Source organism: Hyperolius riggenbachi, chromosome 1 (genome assembly GCF_040937935.1).
Source record: "Hyperolius riggenbachi isolate aHypRig1 chromosome 1, aHypRig1.pri, whole genome shotgun sequence".
In the NCBI taxonomy this organism is placed as follows: Eukaryota; Metazoa; Chordata; class Amphibia; order Anura; family Hyperoliidae; genus Hyperolius; species Hyperolius riggenbachi.
The window spans coordinates 215,530,851-215,546,510 of NC_090646.1; the positions used below are offsets into that span (position 1 = coordinate 215,530,851).

The 15,660-nt window shown below is 45.9% G+C and overlaps 1 protein-coding gene across 1 annotated transcript in view; it reads left to right on the forward strand.

Annotated features, from left to right (window-relative positions):
* ANXA5 (annexin A5) overlaps positions 1-15,660 on the forward strand; it is an 86,708-nt gene that overhangs the window by 1,016 nt on the left and 70,032 nt on the right. Inside the window, exon 2 of the mRNA XM_068270256.1 lies at positions 15,302-15,334. Coding sequence (XP_068126357.1) covers positions 15,326-15,334 — 9 coding nt within the window. The 5' untranslated portion in view covers positions 15,302-15,325. The remainder of the gene's footprint in view (positions 1-15,301; positions 15,335-15,660) is intronic.

Genomic DNA, 15,660 nt, shown 5'->3' on the forward strand with positions numbered 1-15,660 from the left:
ATCTCTATCGATACCAATTTGTGATATTGTTTTGGTAGCGTTTCCCTGCTCCTATACAATTCATTAGAATGGAAACGCTCCCAAAATGCTGCATGTCCTGCGATTTGCGTTTTGCTTAATTTCAATCGCTCTAGTGGAATCAGTCCCATCCATTTACATTGGCACAGCGTTAGGGGATCACTAGCAACTGAAAGCGCTCCCTAAACGCTTAAAAAAACTGCTCTAGTGGGTTCCAGGCCTCAATGTGATCAATGAGGTGCAAATAACTGATGCAGATTTGTATGCAGCTTAAAAATGGAGATTCAATAACTTTTCAGCTATATACACTTGCATAATTCTGCATCAATTTGGAATGATCAGCGCTGCATAATATGTTGGTGCTTTATAAATACAATGAATAAATTATTTACATCACGTTGACCACCCCTAGTAACAACCTGACCTAACTAGAGTTATCTTAATTATTTGATCTACAGTGAGCATTACCTGGAACTTTACACAGGATTGATTAGCTTAACTTAATTACTGATACCTGGACTGATTAATAAATTAGTAGGGATGGTCAGTGAGATGCAAATATATATATAAATATATGCAGCTTTAAAATGGTGGAATTGGATTGATCCACTTTCAAGATGCATATTTACACACACAAATTTTGCATAACCCTACATCAACTTGGAATTATTTGCATCTCACTGACCATCCCTATTAATCAGTTTACTTGGGAATTAATCATAAGCCTTCTAAATTTGATTTGCCCCATGCAAAAAATTTGTATCAACCTAAGTGGATTTTTTTTCCCCGTGACACTCCAGTTCAACGCCTGCTAATTTTGCTGCTGAACTGTTCCCCAGAATGGACGGCAGTGGAAATTTTGAAAGCGTCCCTCTCTCCCGCTGGCCCATTCACATGTCTTTATGGTGTTCAGTTTTGCCAATTCAGGTATCAGAATGGGAAGATATGGTGTTTCTCTCCCTGCGCTTCCCCCCCCCCCCCCCAACGGAATGTGCATCTATTCAACCAACAGAATGGTATGCATCTGATGTTGAGCACAAGCACACACTATTATACATTGGAGTGGTACAGTGTAACCATACTGTACATAAATGCTACTACTCCACTTGTAAACTCCCTGTAGAAGCAGTTTTATATGTACATGCATCGCACTGAGGGCTCGTTTCCACTATCGCGAATCTGCATGCGTCCAACGCATGCAGATTCGCACATGTAATGCAAGTGGATGGGCCTGTTTCCACTGTAGCGTTGTTGAGGTGCGTTTTTTTCAGCGGTAAAAAAACGCACAAAAGAGCCAACGAATTCGCCTGCGAGTGGAATGCATGCGAATCGCCGCTAATGTATTTAATAGGAAATTCGCATGCGGCTATGGTATGCGAATTTTCATGCGAATTCGCATGCGAATTCGCATAGGTACCAATGTAATTCAAACAGGCAGTGACATGGTTAATTTCGCATATACCCTCACCTATGCGTATTCGCATGCGAATTCGCGGCAAAAAACGCGCAAAAATTCGCATCCGCATGCTAATTCATGGAATTTCAACAGCGGTGGAATCCAGGCGATTCTGCACCGCAATAGTGGAAACGAGCCCTGAGTGGCTTTTTTTTTTTTCTATCACTTGGAAGCGCTTTTCTAAATGCTTGTAATTTGAAAAGCTAATTTAATGTGATGTGTGGATATTTTCAAAGCAATAACTGCTTTACAATGGTCAGACCAGAACATTCAGGCGATCGCAGCAAAACAAGTTACTTCCCACATATGCATAGATCTGCCACCAGTTGCATTTTTTGTCCACTAGAGATGTCGCGAACCTCCGATTTTCGGTTCGTGAACCTCCGCGAAAGGTTCGGTTCGCGAACCGCAATAGACTTCAATGGGGAGGCGAACTTTGAAAATTTAAAAAAATTCTACTGGCTAGAAAAATGATAGAAAACATGTTTCAAGAGCTCTAATGGAGGCACACCTGATTGAGTGAAATACACATCACTGCTGGAGGACCCACCCGCGTTCCTCCAAGCAAGGTCCTTTATACCATTTGACTCAGTTGTCTGCCTACACTAATTAGTTATGGGACAGCTGCTACACACTCTGCTAGGGAGATTTTAATTAGCCTCTTGTGGGTCTCCTCCCTCCTCCCTTCTACCCTTCTAACATTTATATCACACTTTTCTCCTGGCGGACTCAAAGCACCAGAGCTGCAGCCACTAGGGCATGCTCTATAGGCAGTAGCAGTGTTAGGAAGACTTGCCTAAGGTCTCCTACTGACTAGGTGCTGGCTTACTGAACAGACAGAACCGAGATTTGAACTCTGGTCTCCTGTGTCAGAGGCAGCGCCCTTATCCATTACACCATGCAGCCACTGCTTACAGATATGTAGCCAGACATGGCCTTCTCTTTTGTGTTCAACAGTTGTCCAAAGAGAACCCCAGATAGCCAGGTAGATTCATATCTCTCTCTTCCTAACACTGCTACTGCCTATAGAGCATGCCCTAGTGGCTGCAGCTCTGGTGCTTTGAGTCCGCCAGGAGAAGAGTGTGATGTAAATGTTGTTTGTCTTGTCTACTTTTTCTCTTGTATTGAGCATAAATGGTAATTTTTAGGCCAGCTTCAGTTGGTACAGTGGTTAGGGTGCATGCCCACCACACAGTGAGACCCAGGTTCAAATCCCAGCCAATGTTAGTTGGCTTTTATGCTACAAATCCTTAAAGGGAACCTAAACGGAGAAGGATATGGATTTTTCCTTTTAAGATAATACCAGTTGCCTGAATCACCTGCTGATCCTGTGTCTCTAATACTTTTAGCCACAGCCCCTGAACAAGCATGCAGATCAGGTGCTCTGACTGAAGTCAGACTGGATTAGCTGCATGCTTGTTTCAGGGTGTGATGCAGCCACTATTGCAGTCACAAAGATCAGCTGGACTGCCAGGCAACTGGTATTGTTTACAGGAAACATCCATATCACTCTCAGTTAAGCTTCCCTGTAAGCAACCTGTTTCTATTGCATTGAGCATAAATGGTAAATTTTAGGCCAGCTTCACTTACTACTGTAGTAATACAGTGGTTAGGGTGGCTTGGCCACCACACAGTGAGAGCTGGGTTCGATTCCCATCCATGGTATGTTATATACTGGTTTTTAAAATAGTATAATTCCCTGGCAGAAGAGACCCTCCTTCCTCCGGTAGGAGGTAATAGGTAGAAGGGGAGGAGGGAGGTGGGAGGAGGGATGAGACCCTCAAGAGGCTAATTAAAATCTCCCTAGCAGAGTGTGTAGCAGCTGTCCCATAACTAATTAGTGTAGGCAGACAACTGAGTCAAATGGTATAAAGGACCTTGCTTGAAGAAGGGTGGGTGGGCCTCCAGCAGTGAGAGAAGTGTGTTTGACAATAATGTCTGCTGACAGTGATATGGAGGGTCAAAGTTTTGCTCAATAGAGCATTATGGGGCGAATCGAACTTCTGCAAAAGTTTGCCTGATGCAGGCGAACGCGAACCCCCAAAGTTCGCCTGGAACCGTTCGCAGGCGAACCGTTCGCGACATCTCTATTGTCCACCTCTCCTTATGTGTACAAGGCAGCAAACAATACTCTGGAATATAAGTTCAAAGAGCGCATATAGTGCCAAGTATTAAAATAGATGCTCTGCACTAGAGATGGCCTGAACCTCCGATTTTCGGTTCACGAACTTCTGCGAAAGTTTGGTTCGTGCAACCTTTTGCAAACCGCAATAGACTTCAATGGGGAGGCGAACTTTGAAAACTAGAAAAATTTATGCTGGCCACAAAAGTGATGGAAAAGATGTTTCAAGGGGTCTAAAGCTACATACACACATGCGACAACGATCGTTCGTTGTGAACGACAAACTAACTTTTAATTGACGAAAGAACGACCTAAGTTAGTTTTTAAAAGTGTGTAACGATCTGATGGTTAGAACGACAGTTACATCACCTAAAGCAACTATTGCGCTTGCGCATAAAAATGAAAAGTTCCATGGAGAAAAAGCAAAATGCGCATGTCAAGCCTAGTACGAACGACCGTTTTCCAACGATGTACTACTTTTGCAAACGATCGTCGTTGGGAAAAATCCGCAAAGCTAATTTTTTTTTTTTTTTTTTTTTTTTTTTTTTAAAACTATCGTCATTTGAAACGACTATAGTCGCATGTGTGTATGCACCTTAACACCTGTAGGGGGGCATGGCGGAGTGGGATAGATGCCAAAAGTCCTGGGGAAAAATCTGGATTGACTGCAAAGCAGCGTTTAAGGGCAGAAATCGCATTGAATGCTAAATTGCAGGCCTAAAGTGCTTTAAAACATCTTGCATGTATATAGATCAATCAGGGAGTGTAATTAGAGTACTGCTTCACACTGACACACCAAACTCGCTGTGTAACGCACCGCAAACGGCTGTTTGTGTTCAGGCCGTGGCGATTTTTCAAGCCCGTATGGTCGCCGGGCTGTGGTAGCTCTATGATAGAACAGTGACTGTCCAGCTTATCAAATTTGGTCTGTCCACAATGAAGCAACAACCTCATTCCCCCCCACCCGAGACACTCATAGCCGTCGGTGATTGCTTCATTGATACGTGCGGCAAGGTAATGATCACGAAGGGGGATGGGCACATGTACATGCCTTTTGTTATGTTGTTGCAGCTGCAGTGCAGCCAGAAAAATTAGGCAGGCATGTACACGCACCAGAAAAATTATTAGTGTCCTCTGCTAGCAGCGGCCTTAAAAATTCAGGAATCCACCTGGAGTCCTGGACCCTGTTGGTGGTGGCGGAGAAGGCAGAATCTGTACTCTGAAATTCTTACAATAAAAAGCATACCATTCTATTCATTATGTGCTCCTGGTCCCCTCTGTGCTGTTTCTGCCATTCTCTGCTGCAAACCTGGCTTGTAATTGCCAGTTTTAGGCAGTGTTTACAAACAAACTAACCAGCTTCTAATAGGCTCAGCTAAGCAGAGTGTGTTAGTCACACAGAGCCTGCAGGGGGTGTGTACAGCTTCTAGCTAATCACAAGCAGCCCTGCACATTCCAGTCTGACTGCCTCAGCCTGACTGTGCCGACTATAGAGAGAAGATTAGATCATATAACAGAGATAACACAGCTACTGTGCAATTAGGAAAAGCTGCAGTAAGCCAGACCACATTAGAAAAGGCATAGGAACTTATAGCATAGAAGAAATAAAGATAAACAATTTGTTACAGAGTCTCTTTAAGCGACCTGCAGGCAGAGATGCTGTGTGCGGGGACTGACTTAGTCTTCGGGCAGGCAGTAGCCCTTGGATCCATGCCTCATTCATTTTTGATAAAGGTGAGGTACTGAACACTTTTGTGACTTAGACGACTTTTCTTCTCAGTGACAATGCCTCCAGCTGCGCTGAAGGTCCTTTCTGACAGGACGCTTGAGGCAGGGCAAGACAGAAGTGGATGGCAAATTGAGACGGCTCTGGCTATAGGTCAAGCCTGCACACCCAGTAGTCCAAGGGTTCATCGCTGCTCAGTGTCTACATGCACAATTAAGGCCAGGTAGTCGGCTACCTGCCGGTCGAGGCGTTGGTGGAGGGTGGATTCAGAAGGGCAAAGGTGAGGTGTTGGACTAAAGCATGTCTCTCATCACCATGAGAGCGCTGGAGCGTCCTGTCCTTGCCTGCGTGGACATGGGAGAAGGATTAGTCAATGATAGAACAGTATGCAGGGATTGGTATTACAAATGTGCAGCTGTCACAGGTACCGTAAACAGGTGCAGTGACTGGTGGTATATTACACTGCTTGCGCTCATTTAGGTGCACTGCACAGGTTACAGGTATGCACTGCAGTGATTGGTATTACAAATGTGCAGCTGTCACACACTAGTACCATGAACAGGTGCAATGACTGGTGGTATTAACCATGCGTGCGCTCACGTAGGTACGTGCAATGATTGGGATTACAAATGTGCAACGCACGCACGCACACACAGTCTATGCAACACAACTGTCAGTGGGCGGCACTCAAAAAAAAAAATCACAGGAACAAGATTAGCTCTCAAAAGAGCTGTTGAGGGGTGTTTTTTTTTTTTTTTTTTTTTTTTTTTTTTTTTTAGCAATAAATAAGCAAGCTAACAAGCCTACAAGAGCCTAACTAAACTTTCCCTATTAGAGTCTGCAGCAGTTTTCCCTTCTCTAATTAATGCAGGCACGTGAGTGAGTCCAAAGCCTGACGCTGCCTGCCTTTTTATAAGGGGGGGGGGGGGCGGGGAGAGTGGCTCCAGGAGGGAGTGTAGCCTGATTGGCTACAATGTGCCTGCTGACTGTGATGTGGAAGGTCAAAGTTGACCCTCATGATGCACTATGGGGGCGAACCGAACTTCCGGAAAAGTTCATGGTTCTCTGCGATCGCAAACCCTGGTAGTTCGGGCCATCTCTACTCTGCACCCTGTGCTGCACTCCCGGGGGATGTGCCACCACCACAAAGGGATCAATCGCAACGCTAAGCCCCCACCCCCCCTTCGTGGTTCCACTCTCCAGAATGACTTGCCATACTACATGTAATATATCCACAATGGAGGTCCAGTAGCTGAATTCAGATCAAACATGTTGGAAATCGATTGTACAGTAAGGCTGCTTTCAGAGTGGGACGTTACAGGCGCACGTTAGAGCAGCCTGTAACGCAGCCCAAATCACAGTAATGAAAAATCAATGGGCTGTTCAGTGCCCACGTTGTGTTACAGTGTAACGCTACACGTTCAAATAAAGTGCAGCATGCTGTGCGTTATAGCGGTTTTAGTCGCGTTAGACTGTTTGCACATGCTCAGTAATGTGTGGGGTTTTTTCTTTTTTTAATTTTACTCGTGCAGGAGAGAGGGGGGGAGAGTCCGCTATTGTGGCCAGCCACATGGCTAATTAATATTCACGGCACTGCAATGTAGTGATGGGAAGTTCGGCTTCTTTTCAATTAATCGATTCATTGAAAAGAGACGGACTTCCCAACACTACTGCAGTGTTTACTTCCTGGAGCGGCCGCTTATTGGCTGGCGGGACCACGTGATGCGGAGTGTTCCGATCACGTGGTCTCCAGTCATTTTAACGGCGCACCGAGAGCTGCTTAATGCGGCTTTATATATAGCGTCCACCTTTGCCACCAGCAAGCGTTGTGTTGGGGGACGTTATGTGACCTTAATGTCCCCTGCAACACAACGTCTAAGTCTGAAAGAGCCCTAAATGTGCCAGAAAATCTTAGTGTATACCTAGCATAATACGGCTTACTGTTGTGGCTGATCCTGTGCTTTCTTGAAATCCTGGCTGAGGCCTAGTTCACATTATAAATCGCTAGTGCTAAGCACTTTTGTAAGTGATTTTTTTTTTTCCCTTTGTTTTCAAAGTTCTAAGCGCTTTTCTATGCACTTTTTTTTCTTCTCCTGAAGACACTTAGGAAGTGATCTCTTTGACCTGGGACTGATCAAATACAATATTCTTGAAAGCGCTGGGCAAATCTCTTCCTTTTTTTTTTTTTTTTTTTTTTTTTTTTTCAAATGCTTTGTGATTTCTCTATACTTTGTATTAAAGAGCAAACTGTCAGGAAATGGTACAGGAGCCGTGTTTGCGATTGGACAGAAAGCCCATCGCTCATGTGAGAACACTCACATAGAGCAACGTTGCAGAAGCACTCTGAAAAATTTGCCAGCAATGGGGGGGGGGGGGGGGGGGGGGGGCGAAACACTCTTAGGCCCAGTGCACACCGAGCGGTTTTTGGAGCGATCCGCCGGCCGCATCCGCCTCTAAAAACGCTTGTCTAATGTATAGCAATGGGATGGTGCACACCGGCGGTTTGCGGTTTTTGCCAAGCCGCAAATGCGCCTCCTGCTGCGCGTTTGCGGTTTTCGGAAGCGTTTTGTCCTCAATGTAAAGTATAGGAAAAACGCAAACCGCTCTGAAAAAACGCTAGTTCAGAGCGGTTTGCCAGGCATTTTTGTTACAGTAGCTGTTCAGTAACATCTTTTACTGTAACAATATGTGTAATCTGCTACACAAAAACGCACGCAAAACCGCTAGGTATGTTTAGAAAACCTCTCTAAACATACCTAGAATCGCTCTGAAATCAGCTCCCAAAACCGCTAGCATATTGCGGATCTGCTAGCGGTTTTGGTGTGCACTGGGCCCTAGTGTGAACAAGCCCTCAGAATGGGTTTTTCAGTTTGGCCTAGTGCACACCAGAGCGGTTCTGCTGCGTTTTGCAATCCGCTTGCGGCTGCGGATACGCTTGGGTAATGTATTTCAATGGGCTGGTGCACACCAGAGCGGGAGGCGTTTTGCAGAAACGCATACTCCGGGCTGCTGCAGATTTTGGATTGCGGAGGCGTTTCTGCCTCAATGTTAAGTATAGGAAAAACGCAAACCGCTCTGAAAAACGGCACTTCGGAGCGGTTTGCCAAGCCTTTTTGTTACAGTAGCTGTTCAGTAACAGCTTTACTGTAACAATACATGAAATCTACTACACCAAAAATGCTTCACAAAACCGCAAAATGCTACCTGAAACGCTACAGAAAAAGCGTTTCAAAATCTGCTAGCATTTTGCGGATCTGCTAGCGGATTTTGGTGTGCACTAGGCCTTAGGGCTGATGCACACCATAGCGGTTCTGAAGCGTTTTTAAAACTCTTGCAGGGGTAAAACCGCTTGGCTAATGAAAGTGAATGGGATGGTGCACACCAGAGCGGTTTTTTTTTTTGTGATTTCTGAGGCATTTCTGCCTCAGTGTTAAAGTAAAGGAAAATGGAAAACCGCTCTGAAAAACATTAGATCAGAGCGGTTTTCCAGAAGTTTTTGTTACAGTAGCTGTTCAGTAACACCTTTACTGTAACAATATATGAAATCTGCTACACAAAATGCTCCAAAAAAACGCTAGGCATGTTTAGAAAACCTCTAAACATGCCTAGAATTGCTCTGAAATCTGCTTCATAAACCTCTAGCGGATCTGCTGGAGGTTTTTGGTGTGCAGTGGCCCTTAGTAGAGATGATTAGAAAGTTTGCCTAAAAGGCTGGGTTCACACTACACATTTGCATGCGGTTTTCCACATGCATAGTCACATTAAAACATACAAATGTAAGCCAATGGACTTGGTCACATTTAATGCATTTGTTCTGTTTTTTTTGCATGCAAGAAAAGGCATTTATTTGCAGCATAATTTGGCACACTGTGGCTCATATTCAATTAACTCTTTCTCCTGAATTTTCTCCATGAAGAAAACTCAGCAGAAAAAGGTGACTTGAATATAGGCCTGGTTTTTTTTTTTTTTTTTTCTTTTCTCAGTGGAACACACTAGGCACAATCGCATATGCGTTTTCCATAGCACATAGTGGAAAATGCATATGCGGTTCTGCCTAGTTTGCTCCTACCCTAATGGTGTGTACACACTTGAAAGATTAATGAAAGATCTTATGCTGGGCATACACGCATACTATCTAGCAGCTAGTGCACCTGTATGGAGCCAGTGCGTCACCGCTCGTCCGCGCGGATCGATTCCCGCTCGTCCCCGCGGGCACTTTCTTCTCAGTGCTTATCAGCGCTTTGTTCTTGCCTATTGTGCGCCCGCGGGGATCGAGCTGGGAATCGATCCCCCGCGTGATCGGACACGTCAGAAATTATCAATCGAGCCATCAGCGGCTCGATTGATAAAGTACACTGCCGTGTATGCCTAGCATTAGACCCATTTTACCACCTTCCATGTAGTATGAGAGCCATATGCTACAGTCTATTCTGTTGAGCTGAACTCCCCATCAGATAAAAAACTTTGCAAGATGCTGCGCACACAAAGATGCTGTACACATTCAAAAGATCAGTATCTGCAAAAGATCTGTTCCTGCAAAATGCATTCTAAAGGGGCACATACACGGAGCGATTTTCCCGCCGATATACAGCAGATTTGATCACTGTGATCGAATCTGCTGTGAAATTGTTGCGCAAATGCTGTCCGAACGATCAATTTCCATCCGAAATCGATTGTTCCCGTTGATCCGTCCGTGTGGAAGATTTTGCTCGACTGCCGGTGGGTCGGGAGTGTCGATAGCGGCGTTCGAATGACCGCCGCTAGCAGCAATACATTACCTGCTCCGCCGGCGCGTGTTACCTCTGCTCCTTCTCTGCTGGATTCCGGCAGGCTTCATTTTTCTTCCTGTCCCGACAGGAAATTTAAACAGTAGGGTGCCCTCTACTGTTTAAACTTCCCTGGCCAGGAAGAAGTGAAGCCTGCCAGAACCCAGTGGAGAAGGAGCAGCAGGGACAACCTCTGGCGGAGCAGGTAATGTATGCAGGGGGGACGGTGGCCGCGGCAGCTTTACAGATGGTGAATCGATTTCGTGCCGAGTCCGCCAGGAGAAAAGCGTGATATAAATGTTCTGTTCTGATTCACAATCTCTTTTCAGTAAAGACAGCCATACGATCCCTCTCTGATCAGAGAGGGATCTATCTGTTGGTCGATCTGATGGCAAATTGACCAGTGTATGGCCACCTATAGTCTATATCTGCAGATCCTGATACACACCTTGTTTAACAGACGTTAATCTGCATATCTGACAATCATCTGCAGATCTGAAGATCCATCCAGGTGGATCTGATCTGCAGATGAATGTCTGTTAAACAAGCTGTGTATAAGATCTGCAGATATCATAGACTATAAATGCAATTTGCAGGAACGGATCTTTTGCAGGAACAGATCTTTTGCAGATACTGATCTGCTGAATGTGTACAGCATCCTTGTGTGCAGCATCTTGCAAAGACTTCTATCTGATGGGGAGTTCAGCTCAATAGAATAGACTGTGTAGAGTATAGGTCCGTACACATGCCGGACTGGAGGCGACGACTGGTCCGTCGTCACCTCCTGCTGGGCGTGTTTTCAGCACAGTCCGGCGTGTGTACAGTCTGTCAGCAGACTGATACGGCTGTTTCTGAGCGATCCGCCGGGCGGATCGCTCAGAAACAGCCGTATCAGTCTGCAGACAGACTGTACACACGCCGGACTGTCGCTGGAACGCCCACCCAGCGGGAGGTGACGACGGACCCATCGTTGCCTCCAGTCCGGCGTGTGTACTGACCTTATGGCTCTCATACTACATGGAAGGGGTAAAATTGGTCCGATATCTTTCATCTTTCAAGTGTGTATGTAGCATTAGGCTTGATCCACACTATAAGCGCTTGTGATTGCTGAGCGCTTTCTGAGAGCTTTTTAAAATCGCTGTAAAAATCACCACTAGTTCAATTTGCGTGATCGCTGTAAAAAAATACTGCGATTGCGCAAATTGGTTTTTACAGCGATCGCACAAGTTGAACTAGTGGTGATTTTTACAGCGATTTTAATGAAAGTGAATAGGAGTGATTTTTAAAAATCTTTCAAAGTGCTCAGCAATCACAAGCACTGAGAAAAGAAAAAAATCCCACTAGTGTGTTGCCCCGATTTCGGCAAAACGCTCAAATGCTAGCGCTTTTTAAAAGAGCTAGCGTAAAAAAGTCCTATGGGCTTTTTCTTGGGCGATTAACGCAAATCGCCCAAGAATGCCAAACGCAAACACGTCGCCTGCACCATTCTCAGGCGATTTCTCGGCGACCTCGTTGCAGTGCTATAGAAGCGCTTAATGCGATCGCCACTAAATCGCCGCACTGTTCAGTGATTTTATTTTATTTTTTTCTTTCCACGTGAAATTGCAGAAAAATCACTCCTGCAAAATGCAGGCAAAAATTGCCAGCTTTTTGAAAATGCAGGTGTGAATAGAGCCTTATGGTGGGGATCCAGCCTAACAGTTACTAGTTAGTGTAGCAACATTTGCACATTTTAAACAAGCGGACATGCATGCATAGGGTATCATTCATAAAGAGGCTGTCGGTAGTGCGGGAAAACACCGTTCTTCTCCGCAACCGGTAATTAAGACTTCTGGGTGGGCATTCATAAAGAAGTTGCCTGTTGCGATACAAGTGCGGAGGTTTTCTGGAGGAAGCTGGCGGTAGCGTGGCAGAAGACATGCGGAAACATAAAAGCTGCCCGATTCCCTCCGTGCGCTCCTCTGTCTGATGCTGCTTGGGAGGTCCGTCCCATTCATTTACATGTAATCCGCCCGCCTATCGCTACTGTCGAGCAAGCGGTATTTTCCTTTCGGATACCGCTTGCTCTAATCCTTATGAATGGACGTGTTTGTAACTTTTTCTAGATAAATCTAGAAAAACTCCGCACAGGGCGGAAATGTATCGCTCTGTCAGCTTTCCATGCGGAAAGAGCCTTTATGAATGGGGATTATGCTGAGTGGTCAGTAAAGTCACCGGTATTAAGCATTTCCGCATGCGGAAATGCTTTATGAATGATACCCATAGTGTCTGAAAGACTGTGTGCAAAAAAACGTTTTCTCCACAAACCACTAAGTGCTGGAACCCACTACACATCGCAAAACGCAATCGCCAGTGTTTTGTGGTAGCCCTTTGTAAGTGATTTTAGAAACTATTTCCCTGCTCCAATACATAGAGTGTAAATGCTCACAAAATGCTGCATGTCCTGTGATGATTAGCTCTAATCGCAATTGCTCTCGTGAGTTCACCACCATTCAGTTTAATTCAGTATTTTTGTAACGATTGGTGTCAGCAAAACAGATTTTCTGATTATTGGTGATCTGCAGTATCACCAATAATACAGATGCTATACCTGATTATGTGGTGATCTGCAGAATCACCAATAATGCTAGTATAGCCAGACACAGGACAACCAATGTGAGATAGTGTTTGGTGCAACAGTAAGAGGAGATCTCCTGAGGAGCGGGTAACTCAGACAGTACTGCAGCCAATGATCACCTGAGGAGCAGGTGATTCAGACTACTGCAGCCAGTGGACACCTGAGGAGCAGGAACCACTGACTGTGCTGCAAAGGATGATCACCTGAGGAGCAGGTGATTAAGACTACACTGCCGCCAAGGGACACCTGAGGAGCCGGTGTTACAGACAGTGCTGCAGTTGGGCTTTACCTGAGGAGCAGGTGAAATGCCACAGATTCCTCACCAGTGGCTAGGCCCACTGGTGAGTCAAAGGTCAGACAGAGTAGGCAATGTATGGACAGATAAGGTACAAAGACAGAAGACTGATTCATTGTCCGGTTCAGGCAGGGTCGGCAACATGAATCAGATGAGCGGAGGTACAGAGTCAGTAAGCAGGAGACTAGTCAATGGAAGCAAAAGGTCATAACAGATAATACAATGAATTAGTACTTTAAGCTATCAACAGAATCTGGCTAAGTGTGGATCCCCAGCTCCGGCTGGTTCTAGCTAGTGTTGGGCGAACAGTGTTCGCCACTGTTCGGGTTCTGCAGAACATCACCCTGTTCGGGTGATGTTCGCGTTCGGCCGAACACCTGGTGGTGTTCGGCCAAACTGTTCGGGTTCGCCCGAACGGCTCATTGCCTGGCCGAACAGGGCCCCTGTTCGGCACGAACAGGGCCCTGTTCGCCCGAATACTGGCCCCCTATGGGGTCGCAGGCATAAGGGGGGAGCATGCCCCGATCGCGGGGGGGGGGGGTCGGAAATTCCCCCCACCCCCTCCGCTAGCGCTCCCCCCCTCTGCCCGCTTCCCCATTCAAAAGTTAGGAAGTGAAACTGTACCTGTGCGGCCGGTAGTGGGTGACTGGCAGTGGGCGGCACTATGGAGAGACTGAGGAGGAGGAGTCCGGAGAGTGACGCGTTGAGGGAGGCCGGGCAGTGGGCGGATCAGCAGTAGTACGGTACTACTGCTGATCCGCCCACTGCCCGGCCTCCCTCAACGCGTCACTCTCCGGACTCCTCCTCCTCCTCAGTCTCTCCATAGTGCCGCCCACTGCCAGTCACCCACTACCGGCCGCACAGGTACAGTTTCACTTATTAACTTTTGAATGGGGAAGCGGGCAGAGGGGGGAGCGCTAGCGGAGGGGGTGGGGGGAATTTCCGACCCCCCCCGCGATCGGGGCATGCTCCCCCCTTATGCCTGCGACCCCATAGGGCCCCCAAAAGCGGGATGTTCGGGGAGTTCGGGGTTCGGCCCGAACATGCCGAACATTGCGGCCATGTTCGGCGAACTTTCCCGAACCCGAACATCCAGGTGTTCGCCCAACACTAGTTCTAGCACACTTTGGGATCTGACTGAGCGCTCACACGTTAGCATTTGCAACAGCAAACACGGAGCAACTGACAGACTACCACTATATATAAACCTAGTAGCTCCGCAGCGCTGCCCCAGTCACTCAGCCAATCCGAGATAGCTTTTGGAATCAGCTGACCTGACAGATTAGCTGACTCCCCTTCTATTCGCATAAAGGTCCTGTTGCCTGGCACGCGCGTAGCCCTCAATCTATGTGCAGTAGAAGGACCAGGCAGAGCACCAACATGTAACTGCGTGGCCGAAGCTGCCGGCTGATATGCGGAGATAGCCGCCATGCCGCCCGTCTCCGCGGCGGCATCTCCGCTATCCATTACAGTTTTTTTTTAAATTGCTGGCGATTTGCCGGCGATCCAAAAAACTCTCACAAAAGCACTCGAGGGTCCCAGCCCTAATGCACAAATATGAATGTGCCATTGTGATACAGTTATATTGCCCATTGCTCACAAATGCACCTGTGCTATGCAAGGCCAATAGAGCCTCCATTACTTCTACCCAGGTGTCACCCATGTCATAGTAACACCCGGAGTGGTCTACCCCCTGGTAGGTACGCTTCAGGCTATTAAACTAGCTTAAGTGGTGCAAAAATGGAGCAGATGTACATTTCAAGGATCCTGATTAGTCATGCTTTGCTCCACTTTTGCACCAAAAAATATGGATAACTAATTATATATTTCTGCTTCAGAGCGGTGTGAACTCTGCTTGAAATTAGAACTTCTAGACGGTTCTGCTCTGGGTCAAGTTTACTCTATGCACAAATTCAGACTTAGACTTGGTACACAGATTGCTAATGCAAATTTGAATCCGTAAATGTTTTGTCAGCCGGATTTACATCCGAGTTCTGAAGCCGAGAGACTCATGTTACTGTAAAGTAGATGTAGCTATCAGATTGCGCCTGAACACAGAGAGGCAGGTTCATTAGATTTTCACACTGGTTCTGTCTGGCTTTTGTTTTTCAAATTGATCTATAATTTGTTATTAGCTGAATACATCTTGTTTTGTGGAATTTCCTGAAAGTGGGTCTTGGGAAAACAGCCTTTATTGTCCTCATGCCAAAACTTTTGTGGGCAGCATTCCACGGCTTTGAGTTTAAACAATGAGTTAATTTTTTTTTCTCTATCTTACTGTTGTGTTTTTTCTCTTTGCAGTTCCGAAACTATATCAGCAGCAAAATGGCAAAAGTGAGTAGATGCTGTTTGCTTTAATGTCATATCGAAGAAATTGTCTTGCATTATCCGTTTTTTATGCATTTATCTAGCACACATTATTTTCTGAGGGTCATTGCAGAGTTTATAATGTAACTGTCCTTTAGAGGGATGTCTAGTTTAAAGTCCATGCCAACTTATTCCTTAGGTCATCTGAAACAATTGTTCCAAATCAATTAGGTGCTTTTTTTCTAAAATTACTTCATTTTTTTATGTATAGAGCTCCAACATATTCCATAGCATGGTACAACATGCAAAACAAAGAATGGGAAGCATAGATACATGAGCAGTTCAACATACTG